Here is an 11,621-nt window from a genome sequence, read left to right on the forward strand (position 1 = left end):
GCACAACCCCCACGCACACACGCACACGTGGCCGTGTTATCCCACACACATGCACACACGGCTGTGTTATCATCTCCAGCAGATGTGCAACAAGCAGTGAGCAATTTCTTTTTTTTTTTTTTGAGACGGAGTCTCACTCTGTCGCCCAGGCTGGAGTGCGGTGGCCGGATCTCAGCTCACTGCAAGCTCCGCCTCCCGGGTTCACGCCATTCTCCTGCCTCAGCCTCCCGAGTAGCTGGGACTACAGGCGCCCGCCGCCTCGCCCAGCTAGTTTTTTGTATTTTTTAGTAGAGACGGGGTTTCACTGTGTCAGCCAGGATGGTCTCGATCTCCTGACCTCGTGATCCGCCTGTCTCGGCCTCCCAAAGTGCTGGGATTACAGGCTTGAGCCACGGCGCCCGGCCTCAGTGAGCAATTTCAAAGTGCAGGAAGAAGAGGTGAGAAGGGCATGATGAGGCATCACCAAATTGCAAGTGCCTGTTTTGGCTGCAGGGTGCAGCCAGGCCTCTACTGCTCTGCACCAGGATGCCAGGGCCATTCATTCCAGAGGAGGAGGCAGAGCCAAGGACAGATGGCCTCAGACCCCACCTGCCCCAGGGCCTCCGGCTGTGGTCTCTAGTACAGGACACAGGAGCCAGACCACCTGGCTCAAATCCTTGCTCTGCCACTCACCAGCCCCAGTTGAGTGCCCCTAGGCAAGTGACTTAACCTCCATGCCTCAGTTTCCTCATCTGTCAACAGAAGCAGCTCCTCATCCAGCCGTGGTAAGGACCAAATGAGTTAACACACAGGATGGGCTGGCCATGATGACTATCCCTGGACTAGGAAACAACTGCAGAACTTTCTAGAACTACAGTTTTGAAGCATCCCATTTTCAGAATGGACTTTTACAGAGAATGGACTGTGGAAGCTCGAGCCAGAATTTCCTATCGGCCTTAGGGCGATAATTTGTATACAGGCCAGGGAGGTTGGGGATTAGGTCCATCACACAAGAGTCCCGGTCCTAGAAATTTCCCTATGACATAGACCCAGAGAAGGGGAGAGGGGACTTCAGCATGAAGACTGTTGTGAGATGGTCATCCACGAGAGGTCAAGGGTGAAGGAGCAACGCACCCAGGCGTCTGCAACAAGCGGAGAAGCCAAGGAAGCAGAGCCCCTGCAGGCTTGTAGGGACCGTGGAGAAATGCTCTCGGCACATCGGCCGAAGACAAGAAAGCAGGTGGCATGGCCGGGGCCACACCTCTGGGAAAGAAGCCACGGGCACTGACAGGAAACACAGCCAGGTCCTCCTTGGGATGAAGGGTGTGTGTGAGCTTTCCTACTCGAGTCACAATACCTTTAATGCCACTATCAATTTTTTAACAAGATAAAAATGGGTCATGTACAGAAATACAGATGCTGCTCAGGTACAAAACATCAAACAGTGAAAGCTGGCCTGGCCACACACGTCGGGGAAACCCCACGGCCAGATGATGGGCTCTGGCCTCGCCTCCTCGATCCTGCCTCACCCGTGCCCAGGTGCCTGAACTCTGCAGGAGAGGAGCACCAGCACGTGTGGGAGGCGCTCAGTCCTTGGTGCTTGGCCTCTGCTGTGAAGCCAGAGGCATGTGGCTGGTGGAAGTCTGCAGGAGGCACATGACTGCCACCAGGCTGTGGTGACCACGCACCCAGCCACATGGACAGTGAGCCCGTGCTGCTGTTCCCAAGGCCCAGGGAGACCCACCGCCCCCACTGTGACTGCTGGACTCTCCCCTGGATTCTCCGAGACCACTCAACCCCCCTTGGCTGAAACAGTTCAAGAGAAATGTGTGCTTCTAGCCACCGGGAGTCCCAGCTGACGGGACATACCAGGCTCACAGATCTCAGGCTGCGGGACAGAAGACGGATGGGCCACCGGGCAGAGCTCCCAAGGGGAGGCAGGAGGGGAACCTGGATGAGGCAGGGCTCCTCCAACACGGCAGAGCGGCGTCTGCACCCCCGTGCTTGGGGCACAAGACAGCACAGCATGCCTTTCAGGGTTATCTCTGCCGCAAGGAGAGAACCAGGACAGCCTTCTAGTTTCAACTCCTACAGGCGAAAATTTCTTATAAAGAACTAAGCGGCTGCCTTGCCTACACACATTACCGTGAAAAAACCCAGCCTCACTTTTTATTTTCCCTTCTTTCTCTTTTAGAAACAGGGTCTCACTTTGTAGCCCAGGCTGGAGCATGGTGGAGCGGTCATGGCCCACTACAGCCTTGAATTCTTGGTTCAAGTGATCCTCCTGCCTCAGCCTCCCGAGTCGCTGGGACTACAGGCATGTGCTGCCATGCCTGGCTGATTTTTGTTAATTTTTTGTAAAGATGGAGTCAAGCGATGTTGCCCAGGCTGGTTTCCAACCGCTGGGCCTAAGCCATCCTCCCACCTCGCCCTCCCAAAGGGCTGGGATTACAATTAGCCGAGCCACATACCCAGCCTATTTTTGCAAAATGTATTTAAAAGACAAGGAGTCTTACTCCTGGCCTTTAGCTGGGTATGGCATTGCAATCCACACTTGACCTCAACCTTCTGGACTCACGCAATCCTCTCGCCTCGGCCTCCCGGACTCCGCACCAATCCCTCCTTTCGCCCTCGGCCTCCCCGGACTCCACCCAATCCTCTGCCTGGCCTCCCGGACTCCACACCAATCCCTCTATAGCCTGGCCTCCCGGACTCACGCCCAATCCCTCTACTTCGGCCTCCCGGACTCCATGATCTCTAGCCTCAGCCTCCCAAGGAGTTGGGACCACAGGCACCACCACTATGGCCTGCGTCAAACTCAGCCTCTCTTATGGTTCAAAAATCTTCTGCTATATTGTTAAAATTTTTCGAAGTTACACAAAAGTAAAGAGAACTGTGCACTGAACGCCATGTGCCCATCTCCAGAGTCTGGCCATTATCAGCTCCTGCCCATCAATCTGGTTCCTCTAGGCTCCCCCAACTTCCACCCTCCCAGGACTCCTCTGACGCAAATCCCCACTTTCCTGCTACATCTCTGGTTCGGGACAGCTGGGGGCTTGTGGGAAGCAAGGCTGACCTGTGCTATTACGATCCGGAGAGCGCCCTGAGGGTCTTACCTGCTGCTCACACAGCAGCGTGCTCAGGGCCTGCCGGCAGGGCAGGATCATCATGGGGAAGCCCACGGCCACCGACATCATGAAGCCCACACGGAGCATCTCCGTCACCAGGTTGGAGGGAAAGTGCATGAGCACGTTGCCGGCTGTGGCCTCGGTGAAGCTCACGTAGCCAAAAAATCCCACCTGTTGGAGAATGAGAAATGGCAATGTGGCAGACGGACATCCTAGTCTGAGTGGCACCTGTCGCAGTGGGCAGGGCATGGGGGGGACCTGTGCCCTGCCCCTCAGAATGGCCTTCAATCCACTTCACAATGAAGCTTCTGTAAGAGATGGCCTTCAGGGCCAAAGCACCATTTGGCCTCCTTCTTCTTAAAATCTCCAGTTTCTGTAAGGAACATGCCCACTTCTTTTTCTTTTTTTGAGACGTTTTGTCTCGCACTGTCGCCCAAGCTGGAGTGCAGTGGCGCGATCTCGGCTCACTGCAAGCTCCGCCTCCCGGGTTCACACTATTCTCCTGCCTCAGCCTCCCAAGCAACCAAGACTACAGGCGCCCACCACCACGCCCGGCTAATTTTTTGGTATTTTTAGTAGAGACGGGGTTTCACCGTATTAGCCAGGATGGTCTCAATCTCCTGACCTCGTGATCTGCCCGCCTCAGCCTCCCAAAGTGCTGGGATTACAGGTGTGAGTCACCATGCCTGGCTTTTTTTTTTTTTTTTTTTTGAGACGGGGTCTCCCTCTGAAGCCCAGACTGGAGTGCAGTAGTGCAATCTCGGACTCAGTGTACCTCCGCCTCCCAGGTCCTGGTTCAAGCAATTCTCTTGCCTCAGCCATCCGAGTCGCTGGGTTTACACACATGCACCACCATGCCCAGCTAATTTTTGTATTTTTAGTAGAGACGGGGTTTCACCATGTTGGCCAGGCTGGTCTTGATCTCCTGACCTCGTGATCCGCCCGCCTTGGCCTCCCAAAGTGCTGGGATTACAGGCGTGAGCAACTGCGCCCGGCCGAAATATGCCCATTTCTAGAGAGAATTAACAGAGGTCTTGCAGAGACGGTAAGAGTGGCTCGGATAAAGTGCCCTGGGAGCAGCCCTGGTGCCCGGCTCCTCAGGTCAGGAGAGCTTCCTGGCCCAGGGTGGACCCACGCTCACGGGGCTGGTCCTGGAATCATGGAAGCCGATGGAGCTGCCCCAGGTCCCCGCGCAGCCTCCAGACACTGGGATGGGAACACAGAGAAGAATCCGGCAGCACACAGGGCCAGGGCCGTGCCTGTGGCAGTCCCGGGGGCACCACAGCATGTCATGCTGGCATGACACAGGTGTGGAGGGGGCATGGCAAGGCTCTTACCATGACGTAGAAGGTGGTGACCACATTGAGGGAGGAGGCAAATATGGAGCTCATGGTTTTCACCGACGGCTCATCCAGGCTGTCGTACGTGGGTAGCACCTGGCTGTATAGAAACAGGCCATTTCACAGCAGACCCGAGAGAGGCACGCCCTCCCCCGCGGCACCACTTCCAGGAGCTCTCTGCAGCCCAGCCGAGAGCCTCTGACCTTCCTCATGCAACATCTCCACACACTGAAGTCCCAGCGCTGAAGCCAGGATTTCACGATGCTGAGGACGGGAGCGCTGCCGCAGTCCCCACTCAGGACACCCCCCAGAGTGTGCGCCACACGAACGTTCCCCAAGGCTAGGACGACAGGCTGCTGCTCCACACCAGGGAGCGGGCGCTGAGAGTCAAAGCAGCAAGTTTACAGGGGAAGCAGCCGGAGGAGGCTGCTCAGAGAATCGCTGTCAAAAGGAGAGAAAGTTAAACAAACACCCTGGCCCGGGCGGCCGGCCCATCTCAGCGCCGCCATCTCCGCGCCTCCGCACAGGAATGATCAGAGTCGGCACAGACAAGGAGACGGCCTGGGGCGCGATTCCCCGCTGCAGCCTCTCACTTGTGTGATGAGAAAACTGGCTTCGGTCCCACGGCCTAGTGCCAGGAGTGTGGAGCTGCTGGGGGTGGGAGGGACCCAAGCCACCGGCCAGGCAAGGACATGACAGCCCTGAACAGGCAGCAGACCCATCTGAGGGATGTGCACAGGGACCTGAGCCCCTGGAGAGGGGTGGGCAAGACAGGAAGGGAGAGGCTGGGGCCATGGAGCATCTGTGTGCAGACGGGGAGAAGGGAGCTAGGCCAGGTACACGCCAGAGCACGCTGAGAGCCACTCTGCCATGGGGCTGAGCAAGGACTCTGGAGTGGGAGTCCAGGCGGGTGCTCCTAGGGTGTCCAGGTGGCCATGGCCATGGCTGTCCCAAGGCAGGGGCTCAAGGGCACAAAGGAAGCTGGGTGGGCCAGGGGCAGGGCGGGATGCAGAAAGCCAGCAGCCAGTAAACGGACCAGCATAGCGGCCAGCGGAGCCAAATCCCAAACCGCCTTGAAGAAAGTAAAAGAAAAACAGGACGTCCTGACTTTATTAACAATCAAACCAGGCCAGGCACAGTGGCCAACGCCTGAATACCAGCACTTTGGAAGGCCGAGGCAGGAGGATCACTGGAGCCTGGGAAGTCGAGGCTGCAGTGAGCGGTGATCGCATCACTGTACTCCAGCTTGGGTGACACAGCAGGACACCATCTCCAAAAAAAGGAAAAGAAAACCCAGCAGACTGACAAGGACAAGTGAGAAGGCCCTGCCAGCGGCCGCTGGTGTCCTGCTGCCCAGGTCCTAGCACAGCATCCCATCGGGCTGCCCTCATCATGGAGTGCCATCAACAGCAGTCAGGGGGCCCCACAGGACATGCGCCTTCCCCTCAGCCCAGGCTACAAGGGAGCTAAGTGGCCAGTGCCTGCGCACACAGCCCCAGGAGGCCGGCAGAGAAACGGGAAAAACACAAGAGGTCTCCACGGCCCCAGACCCACAGCCTCAGGACTTCCCAGTGCTGAACTGTCCTCTGGCTGGAGCTGAGTCCACACCAGGGAGTCTCGGCTTGAGGGGACCAGCGTTGGTGCCCCATGACACGTGCTTACCCCCATCCCCCAACACACACTGTGGGGAGTGATCCCCAAGGAAGCCACGGACACTGTGGGAAGGGGTGTCCCACACACATGGGGTGGCCAGGGTGGAAGGCCAAGCCCCAGGCTCCTCTCCAATCCTGACCACCTACCCCAGGGACCCCCGGGATCATCCCTGGAAAGAAACAAGGTAGGAGCCACAAAACCTCCTGGCCACCTGCAAAGGAGTTCCACAGACTGGGGACGTCCTGAGCGCTGGCCCACGGCCCCAGACAGAGCATCCCTGGCCCGCCCACCTTGCAAGGCAGCCTCTGAGGCTCAGGGCCTACCGGAGTCAAGTAGAGCTCTTGGGTGTATGGCCCTCTGCCCCGCTGTGAGGATGGAGACCCCAGTTTCCAGACAGACCCTGCCCTCCAGGGCCTCCTGGGCTCAGTGCTGCCCCGGCTGCTTCTCTGGGCCTAGGACAACCGTTCTGCATAACCAGGTATGCATTTACCAGAAACGGCCAGATAGTGAAGGCACAGGGAAGGCCTGGTCCCAGCTGGCACCCAGGCCAATCACACAGGCAGCGGGCGCAGCCGGCCACCCCAGCAGGGACAGGCAGTCTGGCGTAGTGATGCTGTGGGAGGGAAGAGAGGTCTCTGCTCTCAGCAAACATTCCTGGGCTCAGGGGTGGGGAGGTCAGCGCGGCGGTCAGCACAGGGAGGGATGTCCCTGCTTGGGAGAATGTCAGGTGAATCTGTGGGCCCACACGTCCTCGGGGAGGGGCAGAAGGAAAGCTGCACTTGGTGAGCCACACGCTCCAGCACTTTAGAACGCGGCACCTGACCTCGGAACCAGACCCGAACGAGGTGCACTGGCTGCTACGTGGCCACCACCAAAAACCCCCAGCTGCAGATTCATTTCTAAATACGCAAACACGCAGACACAAAGGGCAACTGGTAACTAGGTACGCAGCGGAAGAATGCGGCTTCTGTCACCGATCATAATGGGATATTAAACAGCAAGACTGGGGCGCGTTCTGGTGGAGACGGAGCTGCCAAGAGAGACGCTAAGTGGGAAATGACGATTTGGATCTCGCATGTGGGTGTAAACACAGCGGTATGAACAAATTTCATCTGTCACATTAGTTTACGATTGGCTCAATGCATGCCCACTAACGCTACAGGGGCCGCTCTGCCAGCCCCCCGCACACCGATGGTCTTTTCCCGTCCGCACCGGATTTACGCCTCTCTTTTCAGCCGGTTACCATGTTCCAACCGGGCATGAATCACTCGCTCTTGTCATTTTGGTGGAGAAGGTAATGCTGCTGGAATTATGGAAGAGCCCGACCCGCATTTACAGAGCTCTGCGTGCCAGAGAGAAAGCAAGCTCGCGCGTACATGCAGGCCTCCAAATGCATCCAGCAGCCGTCTGAAGTCAATGTTTGTGCAATTTCCTTTTAAATATTCTCAGAACAGCTAAATTCTGGCAAAACGCTCAGGACTCTGTGCAGTCAGATGGCTGGGCTGTTGCTGCATCCCCCACAGCCAACGCTCTGCTTGTGGGGATCTGGCAAAGCAGGGACTCTCACCAGCTAGTCCCAAACATGTCCCAGGAATAAAGCCGATTTACCTCCCAGTTAAAATACAACTATCTCCCTCAACCTGTGGGGGCAAGGTCATCACCGAACAAGACATCACTCTTCAGCAGCCAGCAGAGGGACCACAGTAAACGAGAAAGACAGAGGGTCCCATCTCCCAGCAGCTCGCCCGCCCCCATCACAGAGCCCACCTCCACCACGGGCCACAGCAGGACACTTACGACTGGCAGGCGAAGGACATGCCGAAGATCGGGATGCAGCGGAAGACGCCCTCCCAGCGGACATAGCTGACCCGCTGTAGCCACTGCCCACTGAAGAGGCCGTGCCTGAGAGAGGAGAGCACAATCTGCAGGAATAGCAGGCAGAGAGCACGGGGCAGGTCAGGACGCAGGCGGGACTCAGCAGCCTGGCCCACACGCCGCTGGGAAGGAGTGGCAGGAGAGTGCAACTCTTCCCACCCACATCCCAGCCCCCCACCACCCTGTGCTGCCAGTTGGAGGCACGGAGACCCCACGCCTTTCTGGATTCCCAGTCCCTGCCTCAGAGCGCCCTGGTTCATCCTGCGGGCACCAGAGCAGCTGCTCTTGCAAAGGGGCTGCTTGGCGCAGACAGGAGGAGACCACTGAGAGTACACGGCCTCATCGGTCACAGACGTCGGTTTCCCACGTGGGCAGGTCCCACTCCATCCTGTACTGTGCTAGACACGGACATCTTCCAAAAGACTGGCCCACCGGCGGTAGCGGTAAGCTCAAGCCTGTAATCCCAGCACTTTGGGAGGCGGGGCAAGGCGAGATCCACAAGGTCAGGAGGTCCGAGACCATCCTGGCTAACAGGTGAAACCCGTCTCTACTAAAAAATACAAAAACTAGCCCGTGAGGTAGAAGGGCACCTGTAGTCCCAGCCTACTCGGGAGGAGGCTAAAGGCAGGAGGAATGCGTGGCGTAAACCCAGAGGCCGGAGCTTGCAGTAGGCTAGAGAGATCAGCCACTGCACTCAGCCTAGGCCACAGAGCGAGACTCCGTCTCAAAAAAAAAAAAAAAAAAGACTGGCCCTAGGAACACAGGCTATCTCAGGAGTAAAAGGAGTAGCTGCCACGGGGCTGTAGCCCTCACTCGAGGAGAGCTAGGGAGCACTGGGAGACCCTGGCCCCAGCCAGCCACCTGCCCCTCGTTCTAGGCGCCAAACCAGCTGTAGAGACACCAGATTCAAGCTGCTCAGGAAGAGTCATTTCCTGACTTTGCCAGGAACAGGCAGGTCCCAGGGGCTTGGAGTCCTGGGAGCTCCTAAGGGGAGGCGGGGGCCACAGCAGAGGGAATGGAAGTGTGCTGGGGTGGAGTGGTATCCAAATTGTTCTCAGTGCCAGCTCCCACAGCTGGCCCTGGTCCATCCTGGTATAGAGGTGTCACTTAGAAATAATGGTATTGGCGGTGGCTCACGCCTGTAATCCCAGCACTTTGGGAGGCGAGAGGCAGGTGGATGCTTGAGGTCAAGTTCAAGACCAGCCTGGCCAGAGATGGTGAAACCCTTCTCTACTAAAATAAAAAAATTAGCAGGCGTGGTGGTGCCTGTAATCCCTACTTGGAGGCTAGAGGCTGAGGCAGGAGAATTACTTGAACCTGGAAGATGGAGGTTGCAGTGAGCCGAGATTGCACCACTGCACTCCAGCCTGGGCGAAAGACTGAGACTCCATCTCAAAAAAACAAACAAAAAAACCCACAATAGCTTGCCACCTTGTGTCAAAACACTGGCATTGGGCCTGGTGCGGTGGCTCACACCTGTAATCCCAGCACTTTGGGAGGCCGAGGCGGGTGGATCACGAGGTCAGGAGATCGAGACCAGCCTGGCTAATACGGCGAAACCACATCGCTACTAAAAAATACAAAAAATTAGCTGGGTGTGGTGGCGGGCACCTGTAGTCCCAGCTATTTGGGAGGCTGAGGCAGGAGAATGGCGTGAACCTGGGAGGCAGAGCTTGAAGTGAGCAGAGATCGTGCCACTGCACTTTAGCCTGGGCAACAGAGCGAGACTCCTCAAAAAAAAAAAACACTGGTGCCGTGAGCCTCGGTCACAAACCCTACATAAGACATCTTTGCATAAGCAAGTGGACTTGGCGTTTCCTTCCCCTTGCCTAGATGACATGAGACCAGCCTCAGAGCCACCCCTGTCCTGAGCCCCAGCCTCTCCTGCTGGCCAACCGCACCTAGGATCAGCCAGCCCTGTCTGCCCAGTGGTGCCAGGGACCGTGAGATGAATGGCACTTCCTGGCATATCCTGCTAATTCCAACACATTCCCAGGAGGTAGCAAGTGGCCACACCAGACCTGGGCATGCTGTGACCACAGGAAAGACTGGGCCAGGAGCAGCCTTTCAGCGGGTGCCTGCACGCACCGCAGACTCACCACGAACATGAACACGGTGTAGAAGAGGAGGGCCATGGCGCTGAAGGACTGGATGGAGGCCATCATGTTCCGCTGCAGGCTGAGTGGGAGCACGATGCACAGTGACACGGCGAACAGCAGGAACATGCGGAAGGTGCCGCCCACCTGCAGGGAGCCAGCAGGGGTCTTGGCCACAGCCCGGACCTGCTCACCACCCGGCTCTCTGCACTGCCAGGGAGCGCGAGCATCCTGAGCCCGAAAGCCGACGGCATCCAGGTGAACAACGCCGGCAGGTCTGAGGCTGGCACGCTCGCCTGGAAGCCGCTCTCACAGCCCCTGTGCTGTGTGCAGCCTCGGACACTGGGCATTTCCCTTCCCTGGAGCCCAGCCCAGCCCCAGAGCGAGAACAGCCAGAGCAAAAGGACAGCAGCCCCCATAACACGGGAGGCAACACAGAGCTGCGGGTCAGACTCAGCTGCCCTGGGGACAGGGCGGGAAAGGTACAGACTGCCCTATGGGCAGGACAGGCCCAAAGCTCTATCTACAAAGGTCACTGAGAAGCACGGAAAACAGAAGGTCGAATGCGGAGACAGAGTAGAGGGCCTAACTCCCTGGACGCTCCTTGGATCTGTCTCTGACAAGGAGCAAATCTGGTACATTCCACTCCTGGAGAGGACACCCCCGCCTCAGCTGTGGCCTTTGAAAGCCTTTCTATGCTGTTAGCACCTAACGTGCCATGATGCCCGCCCTGCCCAGTGAGGGGCTCTGCTCCCCGGCAGCGAGGGTAAGGTGTGTGGGCCCGTCAGGTGGGCCTCTACATGGTGGGGCCAAGCACGGAAGAGGCTACCCCAAGGTACCTGCAAGAAGTGCTGAGTCCACAGCCCCCGGCAGCGGTGCCTCCGGATCCACCCAGCAGCTCTGGGTGACCACGGAGGCTGGGGATGCCCGAGGGCCTGGCCACCTCTGCCCTCCAACGGGCAGCCCAGGCTGGCAGAGACTTACTCTTCACTGTGCCCGGGTCTGAGGCTCCCCGACCCGCCCCTCATCTACATGGTGTCAGACTCTGCCTGGCTTGTTTCCTCCCCTGTACCTCTCACAGACGTGACCCAGCAAAGCCCCCGCCCTCCGCCAAGCCCCTGGAATGACAGCAGCCTCAACAGAAGCTTCTCCCGACCAGCATCCTGGTCTCGGTCCTCAGGAGGATCCCACGGAGGTCCTCAGAGCGGCCGTCAGCATCTGAACAACCCAGAACCCTGAACACGTCCTTACCTGAAACCCGAACAGCCGGGCAAAGAAGTTGGACCCCAAGTCGCCAATCACGACGTAGAAGGCGATGCAGGTGCCCAGCATCAGCCCGATCATGCTGCAGGGGGATGGGGGGTGCAGGAAACGCCATCAGGGCGAGCTGGCAAAGCACCTGGCAGCCTCCTGGGACCACCCCAAGGCTGTACTGAATGACAGATATCTTTTGTTTTTTTTTTTTTTTGAGACGGAGTCTCGCTCTGTCGCCCAGGCTGGAGTGCAGTGGCGTGATCTCAGCTCACTGCAAGCTCCGCCTTCTGGGTTCC

General features: G+C 57.9%; 1 protein-coding gene across 4 annotated transcripts in view; it reads right to left on the reverse strand.

The window, feature by feature from the left end:
* SLC38A10 (solute carrier family 38 member 10) overlaps positions 1-11,476 on the reverse strand; it is a 38,352-nt gene extending 26,876 nt beyond the window's left edge. The window contains exons 1-5 of one of the 4 annotated variants that reach the window (XM_031657866.1): positions 11,323-11,476; positions 10,075-10,218; positions 7,898-8,022; positions 4,445-4,547; positions 3,096-3,278 (exon numbers count right to left, since the gene is read on the reverse strand). In XM_031657866.1, coding sequence (XP_031513726.1) covers positions 3,096-3,278; positions 4,445-4,547; positions 7,898-8,022; positions 10,075-10,218; positions 11,323-11,415 — 648 coding nt within the window. In that variant the 5' untranslated portion in view covers positions 11,416-11,476. The remainder of the gene's footprint in view (positions 1-3,095; positions 3,279-4,444; positions 4,548-7,897; positions 8,023-10,074; positions 10,219-11,322) is intronic. The other 3 variants (XM_031657864.1, XM_031657865.1, XM_031657867.1) reach the window with 3 other exon arrangements.
* Positions 11,477-11,621: the final 145 nt, after the last annotated feature.

The sequence above is a fragment of the Papio anubis genome, chromosome 17, assembly GCF_008728515.1.
Source record: "Papio anubis isolate 15944 chromosome 17, Panubis1.0, whole genome shotgun sequence".
NCBI lineage: Eukaryota > Metazoa > Chordata > Mammalia > Primates > Cercopithecidae > Papio > Papio anubis.